This window comes from Chenopodium quinoa, unplaced genomic scaffold (assembly GCF_001683475.1).
Source record: "Chenopodium quinoa cultivar QQ74 unplaced genomic scaffold, ASM168347v1, whole genome shotgun sequence".
In the NCBI taxonomy this organism is placed as follows: Eukaryota; Viridiplantae; Streptophyta; class Magnoliopsida; order Caryophyllales; family Amaranthaceae; genus Chenopodium; species Chenopodium quinoa.
In genome coordinates, this window is record NW_018743252.1 from 4,228,459 (window position 1) to 4,244,949 (window position 16,491).

General features: G+C 34.8%; 1 protein-coding gene across 1 annotated transcript; it reads right to left on the reverse strand.

Annotated features, from left to right (window-relative positions):
• Positions 1–7,052: 7,052 nt before the first annotated feature.
• Positions 7,053–15,071, reverse strand: LOC110735052 (chorismate mutase 1, chloroplastic-like). Its single transcript, XM_021915179.1, has 6 exons — positions 14,787–15,071; positions 12,920–13,142; positions 12,743–12,829; positions 9,098–9,241; positions 7,772–7,864; positions 7,053–7,666 (listed from the first exon to the last, which is right to left on the reverse strand). The coding sequence occupies exons 1-6, from the start codon at positions 14,975–14,977 to the stop codon at positions 7,424–7,426; spliced, it is 981 nt and encodes a 326-aa protein (XP_021770871.1). The 5' UTR covers positions 14,978–15,071; the 3' UTR covers positions 7,053–7,423.
• Positions 15,072–16,491: the final 1,420 nt, after the last annotated feature.

Genomic DNA, 16,491 nt, shown 5'->3' on the forward strand with positions numbered 1-16,491 from the left:
TTTATTCAATTATTCTATATCATGTTAATATGTTATGTTTCAAGTTTGGTTATACTCTTGTTGTTGTTTATTCGATATTATCATATTAGTCTATTACAAATTTATAATGTATTAATGTATTATTGTTTCATTATTAAATATATATTATTAGGTTATCAGCTTCTTGTTGGATTGTTTTAGATATCGTGTCATGACCATGTTTTGATGAGTTGCTACTTTGAATACGATAAATCGATTCAGATATCAGATTATATAGAATTTCAGAAATTCTCATTCATTCTATATCATGTTAATGTGTTATGTTTCAAATGTGGTTATAGTCTTGTTGTTGTTTATTAAATATTAGTCTATTACAAATTTATAAGGTATTAATGTATTATTGTTTCATTATCAAATATTATTAGGCTATCAGCTTCTTGTTTTAATTGTTTTAAAGATCGCGTCATAACCATGATTTGATGAATTGGTACTTTGAATACGATAAATCGATAATTGATATTGTAATAAACTAATAATTTAATGTTACGGAACTATATTTGGATGTTTAATTAAAATCACGATTATTCAATTTCCCATTAGTCTAATAAAGTAATAATTGACAATTGTTTGTAACTATTCCATAATTTTGGTGTTTAAGTTATATTGCTGAATTACTCTGTTGTCTTACCCTCTCTAATCACCTTTTAAGATTACGTGCCTACAAGGCTGCAACATATATATGTTGCAACTTGCAAGTTAAAGAAAACGGGTGGGGAAGTAGAAGTATTCAATTAGATCGATCATCAACTGTTTTAAGTTTTAATAATCAGATACATTTATCGATTATCTATACATACCAATGATAGTATGATACCAATCGTACCATACATTATTATTTATTACATATACTGATATACATATAACTAATATACATTAAATATGTCATATTGAATCAATTCCAATTTCCAAACATTTGTGTTTCTTACAATTAATAAGTTACATAAAGTTAAGAGTACAGTAGTGTTTTTATTAGTACGTAGCTATGAATAAAAAAACCATACTATCCAAATCCATTATCCCATGATCCGTGTCACCGTCTTATATTAAATATCAGCCATTGATTTGCATGTCATCTAACGGCCTATCATCGCACACATTCCAATTCACGATCCGTGTGTTTTCTTTTCCACCAATCAGATCACTCTTACCATCGTCTCTTTAGTACTCTTTTTGATTTCTCTCTCGTTTTCTTAATCCTCTTCTGTAATATTATCAATAATATGCTCACTGCTCTCTCGTTTTCTCTCTCATCTCCTCTTCCTTCTTCCTTTCTTCTTCTTCTTTCTTCTCCCTTCTTCCGTCTATGTTCTCCTTTCTTCCATCTCGTTTCTCCGTCTCCGTCCACCGACACCACGCACGACGGTTTTTATGGTCAAATTCAACCACGAAACTCTAGATCTAGTTGTTTCATGATCAAATTTGGCCTTTTAAAACCAAATTTGAGGCCAAATTCAGGATTAATATATAAGGTGTTTTCGTTCTTCCTTTTTTTATTTTCTGTTTTTCTTTTTAATTTTTTTTCAAGTTGTGGGCAACGGAGGGGGCCGAGTTAGGGTGGGTGTGGCGGCGGTTAGACTGGGTTCGGGTGGGTGGGGAGGGAGGGAGTTTTATGGTGGGTGAGCAATTAGAGTGAGTTGGGGGGTTTCGAGGATGTTGGGTTTCGTGGGGGTGGGTGGGGTGGGGTTACGGTGGGTTTGGGTTTTTTTTTCGAATTTTTTGTATGGGGTGGGGTGGGGTGTGTTACGGTGACGGTGGTGGGTGTGGTTGGGGTTGGGTCTGTTTTTTTTTTTTTTTTTTTTTTTTTTACAGTGACGGTGGTGGGTGGGGTGGGGTGGGGTTTGTTAAGGGGGTGGGGTGGGGTACGTTACGGTGATGGTGGTAGGTGGGGTGGGGTATGGGTCTGGGTTTTTATTATTTACGGTGACGGTGGTGGATGGGGTGGGGTAAGGTTTGGGTCTGGGTTTTTTTATTTACGGTGGGTGGTGGGGTGGGGTGGGGTGGGTTACGGTAATTATGGTGGGTGCGGGGGTGGTGTTAGGGTGGGTCTGGGTTGACGTTGGTGGGGTGGGGGTGGGTTACGGTAACGGTGGTGGGGTGGGGGTGGGTTACGGTAACGGTGGTGGGTGGGGGGTAGTGTTAGGGTGGGTCTGGGGTGACGGCGGGGGTGGTGTTAGGGTGGGTTACGGTGGTGGGTGGGTGGAGGGTGGTTGGATTGGGTGGGTGGCCAAATTTTTTCATTTTTTTATTTAATTTATAACTCCTAATTTAGTTATACAAGAATATAATTTTAATTTTATAATAGCAAAAAAAATTACAAATTTAAATCAATAATTATATGTAAAAAAAATTGTACTGTTAAATTACATTAAACATCAAATATATTTCGTGGAATTCTAACAAATTGTTAAAGGCTGTAAATAGTTCAATTTGAATGGAACGGGTTGTAAAAGGTTCGGTTTAAATAGTTTGTAATCGGATCGGTTTAAACGGGTTGCGGTTTGAAAATAGTTCGGTTTAAACGGTTTAATGGGTTATAACAGTTCGGTTTAAACGGTTAGCGGGTTGTAAATGGTTCGATTTAAACGGTTTTTTTCCTACGGTTTAAACGGTTTCGGTTTATAAACGGTTCGGTTTAAACAGTTAGCGGGTTAACATTAATCGGTTCAAACGGTTTCGGTTTATAAACGGTTTGGTTTGTTATTGGTTTATGGTTCGTAACGGGTTAACATTAATTGGTTCGGTTCGGTTTCGGTTTGACATTATACGGTTCAGTTCGGTTTTCGGTTTAAAATTAGCGGGTTATAAACGGTTCGGTTCGTGATGGTTCGGTTCGGTAACGGACGGTTTCACGGTTCGGTTTGAAAAGTCCCACCCCTAATTCCTGATAATTTTGGTGGGGTTATAAATAATCAATGGTACTTGTATTATTTTTTATACTTTTTTTATTTAAATATTTTGTTTCTGTTTTTGTTTTTATTTTTTGGGTTTGGAAGAGTGAAATCTAGAGTGACAGGTTGGAAAGTTATGTTGAAGATATCTAACTCCCACATGGGGTAGATAATTTGTATGTTTGTTTATGTTTATATGGTTTTAATTTTAAATTAATTAATAAAAGTATGAATTTAATTTAAGAGAATAAATGAAAGTGAAAGGAGTGGGAGTTAGCTGTTATGGTGGCCCTTGTGGGCGGTGACCGGCGGTGGCCGGTGGTCGGCAGGTGGTTGTTTGATGGGGAGAGATGTGGGAGGAGACTATTTAGAGATAGTTAATCTATATTAGTACTAATCATAGTAATGTTTTCATTTGAAATCTTATAACTATTTATAGTTTCAGGGGATATTGTAAATTATTTATAACATATAAAGATTTTAAAAAATTGTTCTAATTTGAAAATTGATTTGAACCGAATTGGAATTCATAACCGATTATAAATCGAAACAACCTGTTATTGACATAATTGGTGAAAAAGTGAAACAAGTTCCACTTAAATCACTATTGACCCGAGTTTAATTTACTTACCATGGTATAGCATAGAAATTATTGATTTAGTTGTACAATTGTTTTATCTTTCAAGTTTGGATTAATGACATTTTAATGCATTTTGTTCCAATCATAATCTTTTCTTCATGGTTAGTTTATAATAAGCAACTACGTATTAATAGTTGGTCAAATCATGAAAAGTGTAATTGTATTGAACTAACCAATTAATAATCCAGCCCTACCCAAATCCAAAATGATTAGACTTGAAATTTTATCCAACTTGATTAATCTGACCCAAACCTATTTTTACTAACTCATAAAGAATAAAATGACCCGACTTAATACGAACCCAACTAAACTCGACCCGAATTTGATCTGAAGGTTAGATTGATTCGACATAACTCAACTCGAATATGACCTAAGACCCGACATGCAACCAATCGAACTTAACCTAAATACTAAAATAACCTATATATAAGAAGAACACAATTATGTGAGGTTTTGTTTAATTCTTATCAATGAATATTTTAAGAAATTCCTTCCGTTATTTGTAGGGGACAAGCTCCCCATTATATATGTGTGGCGTTTTAGAAGATTTTATATAGGAAGCATAGATAATGTGTTTTGGGGTGAATTAATTATTAGATTGCAAAGAGAAAAATAATAAAGAATGTACGAGTAAGGATCACAATAAAAATAAATTGAGGTTTTCATCTTTCCTCCAATGTGTATAGGGCCTCCAAATTAAATGGGCTTGATGAGGAGAGTTAGAAGATAAGGGAGCCGCAAATTCTTAGCTACACCCTTGTGTAGCTAAGCTAGTTGCACCAGCTTCATATATATATATGTGTAGCTAAGCTAGCTGCACCAGCTTCATATATATGTGAATATATAATACTTTAAAAATGAACATACATTTTTTTTTTTCTTTCATTATATCTTAACTCTCTCTATCTCTCTCTTCTCTTTTCTTACCTCTATTAATTTTCTCTCTCATCGGTTTTCTACTAATTTTGAAACTTTCCCTATCCTTTATTATCTCTATAAAAATGAGCATGTAAATACCTCACTTTCCTTCAATCATTATTCTTCTTTGTCCTTCTACTTCGAGCATTCTCCAATTCGTCACTATTGTAGCATTCTCCATCGTCATCGTATTCGTTGCGATCGTGAATCGTGAGGTATGTTGAATTTTTTTTTTTTTTTTTTTTTTGTGGTTTTATAAATTCGTGAATGTTATAATATTGTTGATTTTTATCAATTTTGCATTTGTGATTCTTAATCTATCATATTATAGATCGATAATTATTTTCTCTATGATGAACCAAGATAAGATTTAAGGTGGATATTTAAATTTTAGAGTTAAAATAATTACAATCGAACTTGTGTATAATTTCCGTAAAAAAAAAAAATTGAACACGTAGTACTTTAAAAAGGAATATGTAGTACAAATGAACTTTTAATACACTAAAAATGAACATTTAGTAAAGAAAAGATAGACATATTTTAACGATTTATTTTATCTTTATTTTCGTTAATATATATAAAGAATTTGATATTATATGAATATATGAAAATCATATTCATTTTTAATATACTAAATGTTCATAATTTTTTTTGACGTGTTCATTTTAGATAATAAATGTTCATTTTTTTAAAAGTGTTAATTTTTATGTAATGTTTACTTTATTAGGTATGGTCTAGGTATTCAATGATTGTATGATAAATGTTGATAAATGTTCATTTGTAATATACTAAATGTTCATATTTTTTATACGTGTTCATTTTTTATTAATAAATGTTCATTTTTTTTAACGTGTTCATAAATTTTTTTTTAGGCCGTTGTCTAGCAATTCTATGATTATATGATAATCATGTTCATTTTTAATTTACAATATGATCATATTTTTTTTAACGTATTCACTTTTTAATACTTAATTTTCATTTTATTTACATGTTCATTTTTATTATTAAGTGTTCATTTTTTTTACTATATGTTCATTTTTTTTACTATATGTTCATTTTATAGGTCGTGATGCATCTAATTGGTGGGCGTAGGTTGTGAAGGACAAAGGTCAAAGGAAATAGGGAGTCCAACATCAATCATCATTAGGCTCATCAAGCCATAACTACTTTTGGAGATGCATATTTAAACTTGCACGTACATACAAAAATTGTACTTACACATTACACTTAAATTTGGTTTTTTAATTTCAAAAATTGTAAAATATACAAATTTAGAAACAGAACTTTATTTAATTACATATATTTAATTTCTCGAAAAAAAAAAATTACATATATTTAACTTCTACTCCCAACTTATACTTTCTTTGTTTTTTTAGTTCACGTTTTATCTTTAGCACTATTCACACACTTTTCTTTGACCGTGAACATAACAATAACAACAGTAGAAAAGGACAAGAGGTTAGTAATAATGCGGCTAATGCCTAAGATTGTGTTCACTTGGATTGTTGCGCACGATGCGCAACTTGATTCTTTGGAATTGAATAACTAACTTTGGGTCCGTTCTAAGCTCCACTAGCAATGTTATGTCACCACAAATATTCTTGTAAAATATGTTATTATTATACAGTTATTTTTGCTTACAAAATTTGTTCAAAGTGATTACAAGTATTATAATGTACAACAATAATTATATCCCTTTTCAAATTAGTAGATATAACATAATCCAAATGTTTAACCTAAACAACACAAATCAACGTTTATGTAAAAGTATAATCAGAACTATCTATGCCCGCATGTAGCTACTTTCTCCGTTTTTTTAGTTGCATCACTTTCCTTTTTAACTAATAAATTCTCTCTATCTCTCTCCTACCACATAGGCCCCATTTATTGTTTCTCTCTACTTCAAAAATTGTCTAGAAATTCGTAAAAACAAAAGTGATGCAACTAAAAAACACGGAAGTAAAAATTTCAAAGGACACTAGTATTCCACAACCCTAATGAGCTGACCATCATGTTGAGATCGGCCAAACCGGCAAACCCAACCCATTGCAGACATCTTCTACGCCAAATACTCAAATAGGGAAGAAACAAACCAGTCCTTGAGTAATGTCATTTTCGATCACAAAACATTCCTTTCCCTAGTCCCACCTAAATTCCTCAAATTAATGAATAATTGCATTAAACTTCATCTTTACAACTCATAATAAAACAAGCAGAAGCTTTGTCCTGCAGGTAGTTTAGTACCATATTTAGGATGGTCACAGATTCAGGCGTTCAGCCAAACTAGCTTACATAAACCAGCAGATCAAACTTATCCTCCTTTGCTTTCATTACCTTTAAAGCCACGTATCACACCCCATTAGCTTAAGCTTATTAATAGACAATGACACTGTTTTTCAAGCTTAAACAGTTAGTCGGAATTTGGCCTCCTGTCCAGAGAACTAAACAATCATACATGCTGATCTCAAACTGTGAACCTGTCTGCTGTATGTCACCAAAACAATGAACGGTCTGAATGAACAACCTTCTAGAAATGCAATGCGACAAACAATTCTATACACAAGTCCTGTTACAAACAGAAAAGAACTTAACCATACCATGACTGAAAACTAACAAAGTACAGATTGCCTTCTCTTGGGGCTACACTAATGGTTCATGAGTTCATCACTATATCATTTTTTTCCCGGTCAAATTAACACACTTTCCACCCATGAGGGAAATTAAGGCTTTCATAGATAAATATGCAGAACCAAATGATGTTGGTCATTAAGGAAACGGTTACACAGGGGTCAAGGGCTATACAAGCTAGTGAGCTATACATTAAACCCATACATAATCATGCCCATCGAATTGTTCATAGTTCACATTCATACAACAACCAAAACATGCTGAGTTCGATTGTATAATCTCATCGCACTCTAGGAAAATGAGGATAAGTTCAATCCAACCTTCTTAATAAGTAATCAACTTGAACCTCTTTTGTTAAAGGCATAATCCATTTCCCATACAGATTGGCAACCAAACTAGGTTTGATCTTGAAAGCTGGGCATGACTCATCACCAATAGCATCTGGGTTGACAGGCACCTCAAGTCCAAATGTTTTGGCTTTCATTTCAACTCTTCTCTGTACAGCTAGCTCCACTGCCTCATATGTCAGCAAATTCATCAATTGATCTTTGTCCTGCAAGGTTGAGTATCAACATCAGAGAAGAGCTTCTAGTGCGCCAACAAGCCAAACTAGCTACAAATTATTTACTTGTTAATGTATAGATATAAAAACTCTTACTTGTGCCGCAATAGCAGCTGTATAGATATCAGGTGAAGCTCGAAACTTTGCCTCTGCCACATACTTGCCATAATGTATTCTTTTAGAGAGTGCCTGCAAGGAAGAAGATGAACTTAACAGAACTGTTCAGCACTATGTCCTCACAGAAAGAAGTACAAAACTACAGATATATTCATTCATATTTTACTGAAGGTTCTGTGACCAATGCCACAAATCCTTCAAGGCAAATTTTATAATTGCTGCAGTTTGTCACTAAAAAAACCAGTTCAGTGCTTCAAGTCCCAAAATTAAATTAGTGATTTACCAGCAATCTGATCATTAAATATACAGAAGTAGAGTTCATGCCAAGCTTCTTATAGCAGTGCAGAAACTTTGCATGACTAAAATATAGCAGCCAAAAGTAGAGATGATGAGCTTGTAAAGGTCCTGGCCTTGGTGATATATGCAGACTAAAATCTTAATAATCGAAGCTAGTAGAGTAGTTCAACCTAGATGAACATGTATTCCATATACATCCCTTAGAGCAGGTTAAGTAAAAGTGTGTACTAAGGTGTAAATCTGTTCACTTATCTGTGTACTCCAAAGCTAACAGCTGGAGGAAAAGGAGAGATTAAAAGACGCAGTCCACAGGGATTTTTTTTAAAAGTCTCCAGGCAACACAAGCATTCTGTTAATAGAAAAACAAGAGTACTATTTATGCAGAATACGCTTTGGACTCTCAACATTGCATTGCTTAGCGAACATTAACTTACAATATATACACTGATTAGAAGGTAAAATTGAAGCATCCCTCCCATGGGAAAAAGTGGGGAGGATGTGCAGGAAAACTCCACATTTGAGATGTACAAGTCTCTTTCTCAATGGTTATTATGATTAGAAGACACTCCATCCCAATTACGAAAGGTTAACAAAGGTAAGGTTGTAGTACACATAGACCTCCCTAGGAAGTAGGACTTCCAATGCAGAATCTTTCCATGGCAGTTGTTAATGTGGTCAGACTACTGGGAAAAGGGAACTACCAAAGTTCTCCAAACAAGATAATACAACAGATATGAGCCTCAGATTACGATGCTGTTAGGACAATAACATAGCTCAATTAGAAATAAAATTATGCAAGAAGAGAAGGTGGCAGAGTACTACAGCAACCTATTACCAGCAACGCATGAATCTAGTAACTTAAAGTGCGTGTAAATGTCCATTTCTCCTAAAATTAAAGTGAAAACTCAGCTTACTGTAAAAACTTTCTTTTGATTATATTGTCACACCAAATCATGATAAATAAATGCAACTATAGTTAAGGTAGATAACTAGCTTAAGTATTCATACCTGCAAGCATATTGTGTCGCAAGTAGCAGAAGAACCACAATTTCCGTCGTCTCCATCCTTTACAAGTCTTGGCAGAAGGTCATTGAAGTACATATTCCAAATTAATTTGTTTATATTAATTGAATCAGCATGAGGATGGAGAACCTACATATAAAGCAGCAGTAGTTGACATAATCAGAACAAATGACCAACACAATTCTACCAATAAACAATTCATAACTTTTAAATTTGCATCAGACAGCATTACACTACACATATAAGATCTTAAGATCACATCCATCGTATCTGAAAGAGAAAGGGAAGCTTATATAGTATTTCTCTTGATTAATGCATCTTCTATAAACAATTTTTTTGTACTACCATCTAAAAGCATAGACACTAAAGACTTGAAAGACATTGTATGAATTTCAAGCTAATAGTTGCATCTTCTTTATTCTGCCATGCCCTATACTTCCATTTTCTAAAAATTTAGGGTTTTTTTTTTTTTCCTGTGTTTGACTGATCAGAGCAAGCAGCATTCTAAAGTCTCATTCATTTTCTATCCTTTAATATAATATGAATCAAGATTCTTTAATGAATTTCTTCACAAGTAAAAAGTGGACGGAGAGTTCACTGGTGAATATCCAGCAAAGTACTTAGAAATTGATGATTTAACCATTTAAGGGGAAAAACAAGTCTTTGTTTCCTCTTCAGGCTCCAGGCGGCTTCTGTTGACTCCCATCCAGTAACTCCCACATCAGCAACAACATCAACCTCTCTCTCTCTCTCTCTCTCCCACGCAGAATTTTGCTGATTTCATTTACACATAAGTACAAAGCTGATTTCATTTACACATAAGTACAAACACAGAGTATTCAGGACAGGTATTAGTGTATTACCATTCATAAGTGAACAGTATACTAAGTAGATGGACCAGTGAATTCACCAACCTAAGAGATAAAATATTAGGCATCACGCTATATTTAAGATACAATTATGTTGAAGATATTTGTCTCAAGGCTTTTATTATGCTTCGTCAGTAAGAATGTTATGATCTATCCTGACATTCAAAAGCTAAGTTAATATCTCTTGACAAAAGACACAAAACAACTAGTTCAACTACTACAGGCTACAAAATATTCGAACAATAGCTTCCACTATGATACAGTCTGTTAAAGCAAAGCCTATTTAAGTTTAGTCTACAAAAGCTGATTTAAAAGCCTTTCTCACACAAGTATAAAGAAGCTGGCTTATTTTAGACCCCCTACAGATCTATATGTTGTCTCAAATGGAATATATTGACATCTAATAAAGTTACATGGTCAATCAAAAGGAAACTATTCAATCAAGAGCATGAGTTTAATATGACGTACTTCAATCCTAACATAACTTTTTGACAGGAAAAATGGATTATATTAACAATTAAAGTAGTATAAGCAAGGAGGAAAAGCTGTCCTCTCAAAATACCAAATTTACAGAATAACCCAATTTCGTCGAACTTCCCCAATAGTAAGTAGTAACACTTGTAAGCTCCAAACGCCTTAGTCCATAATGACACTGAATAAGTGACTTTGTTCCACCACAACTCAGAAGACAAAGAGCTTCAAGAAAAGACATGGGAGTTTATTCCAGGTTTCCAGGAACATATACCACATATTTGGCATGAAGGCAATGCAGATTGCACCATAGAAACCTCTCCTTACCAAGCCCCCAAAAATAAATCTGCAACCAATTCATAACCTCTAAAGGGAATACCCAAGACTCCTCATGTACAGCAAACAAACTACTCCAGAGGCACTTGTCATCTCATGTTGAAAAAAAAAAAGAGTGAACAAGACTACTATTAGCACTGCAAACAAGTCTGTCCCACCCACCTCAACCTATGTATTTGGAGCATGTCATCAGTGTTAATCTTCCATACTTAGTTTTGACTTAAAAGCTGGAAATTGAGGAGAGCAATTCAAGCAAACTAGTAAGATTTACATGTAAGAGAATCCGGATGAATCCCCCATCCACACCTTAGAATCTGTGAGAGCATTTGTGATAGACTCATGCTTGCTGGACTATCACACACACCTTTAACACAGAGTATAGAGGGAAAGGATCATATCCTTGATTGAAAATGTTGAAAATCAGGGATTTGTACAAGCTAGCAACTTTAGGATGCAATTGCCAATCTCTATTACTGACTTTAGGTCACCACTCTCATAATAGTGACTTGAGGTCACAAGTTCACAACTCTCTAAGGATTTACTCCAAATTTCTGCCTTCTACTTTTTTCCCCTCTCTCTATATATACTAAAGCTAAAGATTATTAACCTAATAATACTAGGCTTCCAAAACTGCCCCTCCTAAGATTAGTCTATTACAAAATCCTCCTCAATACCAAAATGAAGGTATGAAAAAACCACTGTCTGAACTTACAAGCCCTTTTCCAAAAGTTACCTAAGCTTATTGACCCTAATCTGAAATTAATTGAACTTAGGGGCCGTTTGGTTTGCACGGGGTAAACGGAATGGAATGAACAAAGGGAATGAAATGGAATGGAATGAAAATCCCTCAAATGTAGTATGTTGTTTGGTTGTAAAAAAACAATGGGAATCACTAGATTCACCACCACCACACCCACACACCCTCACCGCGTTTTCGAAGGCTGTGGTGGCTGGTTGGAGTGTTTGTGGTGGCTGGTTGGGGTCTTCGAGGAGGCTGGCCGGGACGACATTGCTGTCGGCGACGGAACCCAGCCCCCTAGCGCGCCTGACACCGACGGAACCCTGACCCCCTACCGCGCCTAACTCCGACTGCACCGCTACCGTGGTTGGTACTCTTTCTTCACTTTCTTCACTTTTCGAGGAGGGAAGGTAGTTTCAGGGGGCGACGAAGGGTTAAGGAGGGGCTGGTGCGACGTGGGGATGGCCGAGATTAGGGAATTTTTTCGAGGGAGTTGAGGGGATGGCCGGCGAGGAGTGGGGGAGTTGAGGGGATGGCCGGCGAGGGGTGGGGGAGGTGCGGCGAAGGGTAGGCGGTGGTGCGGTGGTGATGTGGGTAGGTTGGAGGGTGGTGGTATGGTGGTGTGGTAGTGGCCAAGGAATGGAATGGAAATACCTTGGGGGGTGGGGAATGAACTTGGAGGGATTTGGGGGAATGAAGGGGGAAAGGGGAAATGGAAAAGTGGCCTAACAAACAACAACAAAGGGAATGATTCCCCTTGATTCCCATTCCCTTTGTTGAATACCCCCAACCAAACGGCTCCTTAGTCTTAAATCAACTTGGGTAACCATTACCCGGACTTAAATTTCATATTTATTTTTAGAGTGAAAAGATCAAAGCCTTAGTTTTATTTTCTAGTCCATTAAAAGTCTTGTTTTCTTAAGTTTCATATCTTCCACCCTACACTCACAAATAAATCATACACGTTTAATTTTTTTTTTTTTATTAAGAATTTATGAATTTTTATTTTAATAAATAAAAAACCTAGCAGGATGGATGTCATAAATAACTGCATACAATTATTTCCACGTAAGTGACTACCAAGTTGTTCATCAAAAAGTAAAAGGATGAGAGGATGATGATGACTCCATAATTGCTTGTCATTCAATAACTAAATGTTAATAACAACATTAAAAAAAAAAAAAAAAGGGAGATACGTTAAAAATAATTCATTACCTGAGGATATTGCATAGGTGGCAATAATGGTTCAGGTAAATCCTCAGGAAAAAAAGGATGCTCATCTGGGCTCTTATATCTTCCCACCTAAATGCAAAGGGATAATAACAATTAGAAGTCAAGCACATTAATACATTTCTATCTAGTTATACTTGAGAACTTCAAATTTTATGATACCTGAGCATGAAGCTTTTCAGTTTCCTTAAGCATAAATTCAATCAAAGACCCATGAAAGCCATGCAAAGGGAACGCGTCAGGATTGTATGTGTCAGCATTGTAACAAAATTGCGATCTCTCTAGAAGACTAAATATGATACTATCTTCTTGCCGAATCAAGGAGTTCCGAATACCATCTAGGGTCAAGCTTTCACTCTCATCGATTCTTGTCTTAGACTGTACGCTACAAAAGTTGAAGTCTTAAATTAATTCACTAGGATTTCATTGATACTTCAAAAACATCACAATCAAGTCAGTAAGTTGTGCCATATATTTTCCTCCGTAAACATTAGTATGAGAACTTATATTTCCATTATGGTTATTCTCTGCCATCAGGCTCTTCCTTTACCCCCTGGCTCTCTCATCCAAGAGATATCCAACATTTTATATGCCTACTACTATGGCCTTAAAGTGTAATTTTAGAGAAGGATTTCCAAACATCTTAAAGCACATATGTTGGACGCTTGAATGACATCAGCCACTTTTGGTAAATCCTTTCAAAATAGTGGCACTACCATTTACCAACATTCTTTGATGGTACAGGTGTAGGGGTATAGGGTACACTACTAACAAACTGAGATTAGGGACAGCAGATAGGAAAATCAAAGGCTGCTAAATTTATAACAGAAATAAATTTTGCTAACTGGAAAGACCAGGGGAAAGTCCATCACGGTGTTTGTTTTAGACTTCTCCAAATTTTAATTGCATGAACAAATTTAGCAAGAGCTAGTAATTCAGTATGGTTACTTGTCACTTGTCAGCTTAATCAGACAGACAACTGTAGTAATTCTATAATTCGAAAGCACTCTGTTATTTTAACAAAATTATAGTTGTGTAGATTGTGTACAGCTTTTAAGCAAAGCATAGAACCATATTCTTCTGAGTAAATAAATCCTTTGCATAGGCATTTGGTGAGAATCAAGAGACTCCATAGGCAATTAAAGAGAATCAATATAATTCCATTGGGAGCTTTAAGCATAGAACCATATTATTCCGAGTAAATAAATCCTTTGCAAAGGCATTTGGAGAAAATAAAGAGAATCCAGTGGCAATTAAAGAGAATCAATATAATTCCATTGGGAGCTTTGGAGAAAATCAACACATACCAAAGGCGAATTGAAAAGAATCAATAGACTCCATAGGCAATTTGGAGATAATCTGTAGATTCCTTTTCTGGGGCAGGATCAATCATAGGACTCCTAATCTAGGCAGTGACTAGTCTGGAAGAGTTCATCTTCCATCTAATTCATGTCATTTTCTCTTAGGAACGCATTACAAAATGAGCCGATAAACCCTTTTCCCCCACATTCTCCAAAGGGGCTGTAGAAATTGTTTCAGAAAACAAACTTTTCTGTCTTATTTTCAACCAAAACAAGCCTAAATTTATTACATATCTTCCAACTTAATCAGCTAGTTACATCTTCTATTTGTGGAGATATAGGATCAAACCACCAACATTGGCTCCATTTCCAACCACAGGCAGCAAATTTAACCAGTTCGAAAACTATAATCTCCATTGACACAAACAACTAACCCAATTCCGAAAGACAAGCATCAATAGATTCAATAATCAGCCAGTACATATTAAAATATTCACACAACAACCCACTAAAGCCAAAAGTTGAAGCAAAAGACAAACATTAAATATATTTAAACTTCGAAGAATATGCCAAAAAAAAAAAAAAAAGTAAATTATCAAATCACCAAAAATAAATAGCAAAACAGAGCAAATAAAGCAATGTAATAGCAATAATTTCATCAAATAAATCACTAAAATAAAAGGGGAAATTATTTTTTTATTAAAAGAAAGAGCAGAAATGCTTTATACCCAGCAACAACTGAAGAAACGTTAGAGGATTGAATGCCCTTCATTGATGAATTTATCCTTCTGCAAAAGCTTAAGCTGCAATTTTTGCCAATTTGGTAAGGATAAAGATTAAAGGGTGTCCTTAATTTTTCTGGGTTAGTCCCAAAATAAGCTAGAGTTTGTGGGTTAGACATTAACAGTTTTGCCTCCATTGACGAGAAAGAAAGATACCCAGGTCAAGATTTAAGCAGAAGAAGGGAAAGAATATTGGAGAATATAGTTGATGGAAAACAGTAGGTTTATGGAAATAAAATGTACTATATATATATATATATATATATATATATATATATATATATATATATATATATATATATATATATATATATATATATATATATATATATATATATATATATATAAAAGTATGGAAAAGAGAAGAGACGTTAGAATTTGACAAAGTGGAAAATAATGGGAGATAACTATAAGAGGCGGAAAAATTACGAAACTAAGAAGTTAGGTGGCAAAAGAGGAAAGAAGAGGAAGAGGTAGGTATGTGAAAAGGCAAGAAGTGGAGGCCATGCCTCAATGCTGGTATTAAGACGTCGAGGTTGAAATATGATTTCTCATATTTGACTCGTAAGTTGATGGAAAAGATATAGCGAAAAAAATAGAAAAGATTAATAGAATTGTAGAAGAGAATTGAGGATTGATTAGAAGGTTTTTTTTTTTTTCCTGTCTAGTGTGCATGTATTAAGACATCGAGGTTGAAGTATGTTCTCTCACGTTTGATTCGTAAATTGACGAGAAAAATAGCAAAAAAAGTAGAAATGGCTAACGGAATTGGAGAAGATATTAAGGATTAGAAATCGAGGATTGATTAGGAGTTTTTTTTGTCGAGCATGACTTAATAAAAACATTGAATTTGAAGAATGCTCAGATTACTCACCCATGTTTGACTCGTAAATTGATCAGAATAATAGCGAAATTAAATAAAAACAACTAACAAGTTGGAGAAGTGATCGAGGCATGCCTATATCAAGACTCAAGATTTTTTTTTTTTTTTTTTTTTTTTTTGTCTGTGTAGTGTAGTATGTGGATGGTCAAAATTGAGTTTGTAAGAGTTGAGAAAGTAAGGTGAATTAGTTTCGTGAGGTGTGTTTTGGTGAAAATTGCTATTCGCATACGCGACTTTGAAAATTGATTGTAACAAATTAATGTTGCTCAACTAACAAGTTGGAGAAGTGATCGAAGCATGCATGTAGTGGAGGGCATGCCTGTGTCAAGACTCAAGATTTTTTTTTTTTTTTTTGGTCGATGTAGTGTAGTGTGTGAATGCCCAAAATTAAGTTTGTAGGAGGTGAGAAAATATGGTGAGTTGGCTTCGTGAGGTGTTTTTGGTGAAAATTACTATGCGCGTACACAACGTTGGAAAATTTATTGTAACAAATTAATATTGTTCAACAAAGCTAACAAGTTGGAGAAGTGATCGAGGCATGCCTGTATCAAGACTCAAGATTTCTTTTTTTTTTTTTTTTGTTTTTTGTTTTTTGTCGGTGTAGTGTAGTGTGTGGATGGCAAAATTAAGTTTGTAGGAGGTACGAAAGTATGGTGAGTTGGCTTCGTGAGGTGTTTCAGGTCAAAATTGCTATGCGCATACGCGACGTTGGAAATTGATTGTAACAAACTAGTGTTGCTTTAGTGAAATTGTTAGTCGTTTTAACTA

What these genes read in the sequence shown, in the direction of transcription:
- LOC110735052 (XM_021915179.1), bottom strand. Translation starts at nt 14,977, where the DNA reads ATGGAGGCAAAACTGTTAATGTCTAACCCACAAACTCTAGCTTATTTT. An exon ending in GTTTCTTCAGTTGTTGCTGG is followed by an intron (nt 13,143 to 14,786) that starts GTATAAAGCATT and finishes CAACTTTTGTAG; the next exon opens with CGTACAGTCTAAGACAAGAA. An exon ending in CAGCTGCTATTGCGGCACAA is followed by an intron (nt 7,667 to 7,771) that starts GTAAGAGTTTTT and finishes TCAACCTTGCAG; the next exon opens with GACAAAGATCAATTGATGAA.